General features: G+C 36.9%; 1 protein-coding gene across 1 annotated transcript; it reads right to left on the bottom strand.

Moving 5' to 3' along the window:
- Positions 1 to 1,086, bottom strand: LOC117630501 (cyclic nucleotide-gated ion channel 1-like). Its single transcript, XM_034363209.1, has 2 exons — positions 919 to 1,086; positions 1 to 583 (listed from the first exon to the last, which is right to left on the bottom strand). The coding sequence occupies exons 1-2, from the start codon at positions 1,084 to 1,086 to the stop codon at positions 122 to 124; spliced, it is 630 nt and encodes a 209-aa protein (XP_034219100.1). The 3' UTR covers positions 1 to 121.
- Between the last annotated feature and the right edge of the window lie 331 nt (positions 1,087 to 1,417).

The following is a 1,417-nucleotide window of genomic DNA, read 5'->3' as shown; positions in this document are numbered from 1 at the left end:
TGTAAAAACTTTGTAAAACTGGTTTCACAAAATCCTGGTTATAGATAATTAACGAAGGCCTTATAGCTAGCTAGCTAACAAGTGGGTACCTGACCTTGCACAATATTGCATGTGTAATAACTTAAGAATTGCCATGTTCATTTATCTCAATAAGAGTGCTATCCGTTGGGTGGGGATGCTGTGTCTCTGTCTTGAAATACTTCTTGTGTTCAGAGACAATATGCAGTAAAACAGAAGCTCTTATGGCAAAGACTTCAACTTTTTCATGAGACTTGAGGGTTTTGCTGGAGATGGGCAAGTCGGAAAAGGAGGTTGATGTCGTTGCCCAACTCATAAGTTCTTGTCCATAAAGATCATCCCTAGTGAGCCGACCTATAGTGTTTGACAAGCCACTTCCTCCTCCAACATGGCCAGTGCTACTAGTGTTGTAGGTAAGAACACTGCCCCGTGAGATGAAGATCATCATATCAAGTGGCTCCCCTTCTCGAATAATATAGTTGCCTCCATCATAGATTACTTGCTCAAGATGATCCAAGAATATGTCATCCAACACGTTTTCGTCTATACCTTGAAGCGTTGGCACCTGAGATTAAGTACATACATGTAATTGAGAAACATTAAGAGATCGATACAAAGCTAGCAAACAAGATGTGTGAGAAAAACTTGTACGTCCTCTTCTTCTTTTCTATTTGAGCTAATGATAACTTATACTTCTCCATTCTCACACTAGTGTGAATCTGGTGCTTGTAACCACAAGTTTGTATATTACAAGGGGTTTTTAAACTTTTTTTAAAATTTTGATCATTAAGTCCTCAACTCGAAACTCTCAAATCAGTTAATATAGTCCTTCATCTTTTAGTCTACTTAGAAAGGTGGTGTTGATGTTTCAATACTTTTTTGGTAGACATGGAAACATACTTCCTTTAGTTTAGGCAATAAGAGATGGCGCTTGATAATCTTCCGAACATCTAAGGGAAGAATAGAGAATATATTCTCCACAGCAAGATCTCCATCTCGTCGAAATTGTCTTTTTACTATTTCACATATATCCCCGGATGCATTAGGGAGGCCATATTCATTTGACATTTGTTGTATTTCTGAACGTATGTTTCTCATCTTCTGCGAAATCCAATATTCCTTGTTAGTCGCCTGCATAAATATCTACTCAACAAAAACTAGTTCAGTCCTCAAGTTTCTATGCATTATATATCTGTTGGAGTATATATAGAGGTTTTCAACATGACCCTTTTACATATATAGAAACTACTCAAAACAAGAAAAGGGTGATATAAGGAAGAGCCTTTAGATTAAGAAGAATATATTTTTACATAAAGAGTAGTGCATCATCACCAACCTGCAAATGTCCAAGGAGATACATAAACAGTAGCAGGCCACTTATAGAAATAAAAACCACAAA

The sequence above is a fragment of the Prunus dulcis genome, chromosome 6, assembly GCF_902201215.1.
Source record: "Prunus dulcis chromosome 6, ALMONDv2, whole genome shotgun sequence".
NCBI lineage: Eukaryota > Viridiplantae > Streptophyta > Magnoliopsida > Rosales > Rosaceae > Prunus > Prunus dulcis.
The sequence above is the reverse complement of the archived record's forward strand: the minus strand, read 5'-3'. Positions and strand labels throughout refer to the sequence as shown.